At 60.0% G+C, this 1632-nt stretch overlaps 1 protein-coding gene across 1 annotated transcript; it reads left to right on the forward strand.

Moving 5' to 3' along the window:
• The first annotated feature begins 242 nt into the window (after positions 1–242).
• Positions 243–1310, forward strand: Atoh1 (atonal bHLH transcription factor 1). The gene has a single exon (XM_059256701.1). It carries the CDS (start codon positions 243–245, stop codon positions 1308–1310), a length of 1068 nt encoding a protein of 355 aa, XP_059112684.1.
• Positions 1311–1632: the final 322 nt, after the last annotated feature.

The raw sequence follows: 1632 nt of genomic DNA on the forward strand, positions 1-1632 counted from the left end.
GTGCCGCTTTTTAAAGGGGCGCAGCGCCTTCAGCAACCGGAGAAGCTTCGTTGCACGCGACCTGGTGTGTGATCTCCGAGTGAGAGAGAGGGGGAGGGTCGAGGAGGAGGAGGGAAAAAAAAAAATCAGACATTGCAGAAGAGACCAGAAAGGGTTTTGTTGCTGTTGGGGGCTTTTTCCCTTCTTTGAACTGGGTTGCTAGCACCTCCTCTATCACGGTACCTCCGAGTCATTGCAGTGCGATGTCCCGTCTGCTGCATGCAGAAGAGTGGGCCGAGGTGAAGGAGTTGGGGGACCACCATCGTCATTCCCAGCCGCACCACCTCCCGCAGCTACCGCCACAGCCACCTGCTACCCTGCAGGCGAGAGACCATCCTGTCTACCCGGCAGAGTTATCCCTCCTAGACAGCACCGACCCACGCGCCTGGCTGACTCCCACTTTGCAGGGCCTCTGCACGGCACGCGCCGCCCAGTATCTGCTGCATTCTCCCGAGCTGGGTGCCTCCGAGGCCGCGGCACCCCGGGACGAGGCTGACGGCCAGGGCGAGCTGGTGAGAAGGAGCGGCTGCGGCGGCCTCAGCAAGAGCCCCGGGCCGGTGAAAGTGCGGGAACAGCTGTGCAAGCTGAAGGGCGGTGTTGTGGTGGACGACCTGGGCTGCAGCCGCCAGAGAGCCCCTTCCAGCAAACAGGTGAACGGGGTACAGAAGCAAAGGCGGCTGGCAGCGAACGCCAGGGAGCGGCGCAGGATGCACGGGCTGAACCACGCCTTCGACCAGCTGCGCAACGTTATCCCGTCCTTCAACAACGACAAGAAGCTGTCCAAATATGAGACCCTGCAGATGGCCCAGATCTACATCAACGCCCTGTCAGAGTTGCTGCAGACTCCCAGTGTCGGAGAGCAGCCACCGCCGCCAGCAGCCTCCTGCAAAAATGACCACCATCACCTTCGCGCCGCCGCCGCCGCCGCCGCCACCTACGAAGGGGGTGCGGGCGCCTCCGCCGCAGCCGGGGCTCAGCCGGCCCCGGGAGGGGGCCCACGACCCACCCCACCCGGGGCTTGCCGGACTCGCTTCTCAGCCCCAGCTTCAGCCGGGGGTTACTCGGTGCAGCTGGACGCTTTACATTTCCCATCATTCGAGGACCGGGCCCTAACAGCGATGATGGCACAGAAGGACCTGTCGCCTTCCTTGCCCGGGAGCATCCTGCAACCGGTACAGGAGGACAGTAGCAAAACATCTCCCAGGTCCCACAGAAGCGATGGAGAATTTTCCCCCCACTCTCATTACAGTGACTCTGACGAGGCCAGTTAGGGAGGCCACGGCTCCCAGGAAACTGAGACAACCAAATGCCCTTCCCAGTGCAAGGGAAGCCCCGAGGCAAAGATCCCAGCACCCTTTTATTTTTACTGTACAGTGGTCGTTGTTAGCAACGACATGACTTCAGATGGCTGCAGCTCTTCCAAACCCCTTCCCTCCTACCTTCTGCTTCCTCTGTACGTAGATACAGTATCATTATATGTACTTTTACGTGGCATCGTTTTATAGTCCATGCTGCCAATACGCTGCTAAAATGTCATATCTCCGTCTCTGGTCTGGGTTCATTTATTTTATACCCCGGGCAGGCGTTCATCCC

This window comes from Peromyscus eremicus, chromosome 3, assembly GCF_949786415.1.
Source record: "Peromyscus eremicus chromosome 3, PerEre_H2_v1, whole genome shotgun sequence".
In the NCBI taxonomy this organism is placed as follows: Eukaryota; Metazoa; Chordata; class Mammalia; order Rodentia; family Cricetidae; genus Peromyscus; species Peromyscus eremicus.

Coding starts and splice junctions, on each gene's coding strand:
- Atoh1 (XM_059256701.1), top strand. CDS start 243: ATGTCCCGTCTGCTGCATGCAGAAGAGTGGGCCGAGGTGAAGGAGTTG.